The sequence below is a fragment of the Capricornis sumatraensis genome, chromosome 16, assembly GCF_032405125.1.
Source record: "Capricornis sumatraensis isolate serow.1 chromosome 16, serow.2, whole genome shotgun sequence".
NCBI classification, from domain to species: Eukaryota; Metazoa; Chordata; class Mammalia; order Artiodactyla; family Bovidae; genus Capricornis; species Capricornis sumatraensis.
In genome coordinates, this window is record NC_091084.1 from 46,535,656 (window position 1) to 46,537,755 (window position 2,100).

The window sequence follows — 2,100 nt, forward strand, 5'->3', positions numbered from 1 at the left end:
CTCTGTTGCCTCCTTCACCTCCCACATTCAATCTTTCCTAGCATCAGGGTCTTTTTAAATGAGTCAGTTCTTTGCATCAGGTGGCCAGAGTACTGGAGTTTCAGCTTCAGAATCAGTCCTTCCAATAAATATTCAGGACTGATTTCCTTTAGGATTGACTGGTTGGATCTCCTTGCTGTCCAAGGGACTCTCAAGAGTCTTCTCCAACACCACAGTTCAAAAGCATCAATTCTTTGGTGCTCAGCTTTCTTTATGGTCCGACTCTCACATCCATATATGACTACTGGAAAAACCATAGCTTTGACTAGATGCACTTTTGTTGGCAAAGTAATGTCTCTGCTTTTCAATATGCTGTCTAGGTTGGTCATAGCTTTTCTTCCAAGGAACAAGGGTCTTTTAATTTCATGGCTGCAGTCACCATCTGCAGTGATTTTGGAGCTCAAAAAATGAGTTTCCCATATTACTACCTAATATCATTTTCAATATATGAAGTTATTAACAGTCTAGCTTGTAAATCAATTCTGATTAGTCTATGATAATTACTTGGATTAAATATTACCATCTGAAGCAAGTGGTCTGGTACTTTTGATCTTTAAAGAATCCAAATTAGATTGATTGTTTATTCTGGTTGGATGGTGGATAATAGGCTTGTGAAATTTCAAACAGATTGGTTATACCATGTCAGTACATCATGATTTCCCAATGCTACCCACTGAAAACTCACTATGACTCCTTGCCCTCCAGCATCTTCTTCAGGGTGTTCTTTACTTCTGTGTTCCTCAAGCTATAGATCAGGGGATTGAGCATGGGAATTATAAGACTATAAAACACAGAGACCACTTTGTTGTACTTCCATGAATTCCCTGCTTTAGGTTGCCTTAGGTACATGAAAAATAGTGTTCCATAGAAAATGATGACCACAGTGAGGTGGGAGGCGCAGGTAGAAAATGCTTTGCACTTGCCTTCTGAAGACTGGATTTTTATAATGGAAAAGAGGATGCAAATGTAGGAGATGAGGACAGTCAAGAGGGATCCAGTGAGATTCACTGCAGAGAAGATCAAGAGCTGCTTTTCTTTGCTGTGGGTGTCAGAGCAAGAGAGGGCAAGGAGAGGGGGGTCAGCACAATAGAAATGGTGGATGACGTTGGAGTCACAGAAAGACAACTGGAAGGTCAGAACTGTCTGTATCACAGAGTTTAGGAAACCATAGGTATAGACCCCGATCGCCAACTCCTTGCAGACCCTCTGAGTCATAATGGCTGTGTAAATCAAGGGATTGCAGATGGCCATGTAGCGGTCATAGGCCATTGTGGCCAAGAGGAAGCATTCAGTGGTGGCAAAAGCACTGGAGAAGTAGAGCTGGGCAAAACAGCCTGAAAAGGAGATGGTTTTTTTCTTCACCAATAAATTTTGCAGCATCTTGGGTCCAATGGAAGAGGAGTAACAAAGATCAATGAAAGCCAGGTGGCTGAGGAAATAGTACATGGGGGTGTGGAGCCTGGAATCCATCCTGATGAGCAGGATCATGCCAAGGTTTCCCACCATGGTGATGAGATAAATGACCAGGAAGACCACAAAGAGAGGAAGCTGAAGCTCGGGACAGTCTGTGAATCCCATGAGGACAAATTCTGTCACTGTGGTATGGTTGCCTCTTGCCATCCTGTTCTTTCTCTTGCTGAAAAAAGAAAATATGGCTTCAAAATGATTAGATATTTACAAACAAAAGCTTCTTACCTCTTTGTTCCAGTACAAGATGACCAAAATTTGGGTTCACAATCCCAGTGATTAAGAGCTGTCATTTAGCTTTACTTTGCTAAAACAGACACAAAAATGTCTGAACTCATTCATTTTCTCTTTTGATGGAGAGTCACAAATTGACCTCTAAGTTAGTGGCACCAAGTTACACTCCAACAATTTTGTACAAGAATATTGGTTTTCCCACAAACCTAGTGCTATAAAATTTTAAACCTTGGCTGCTGTGATGGTAAATATTGGTAACTCATGTCTCTTGATTTGTGTCTCTTTTAGCATTTTTCAACCAATTACTTTTATGTATTTTTTTCTATGCTTGTTAAGTTCAATTCCTTTACTAACTTTTTA

The 2,100-nt window shown here is 40.5% G+C and overlaps 1 protein-coding gene across 1 annotated transcript; it reads right to left on the bottom strand.

Moving 5' to 3' along the window:
• Positions 1 to 723: 723 nt before the first annotated feature.
• LOC138093121 (olfactory receptor 5M5-like) lies at positions 724 to 1,659 on the bottom strand. Its single transcript, XM_068989236.1, has one exon. It carries the CDS (start codon positions 1,657 to 1,659, stop codon positions 724 to 726), a length of 936 nt encoding a protein of 311 aa, XP_068845337.1.
• Positions 1,660 to 2,100: the final 441 nt, after the last annotated feature.

Coding starts and splice junctions, on each gene's coding strand:
- LOC138093121 (XM_068989236.1), bottom strand. CDS start 1,659: ATGGCAAGAGGCAACCATACCACAGTGACAGAATTTGTCCTCATGGGA.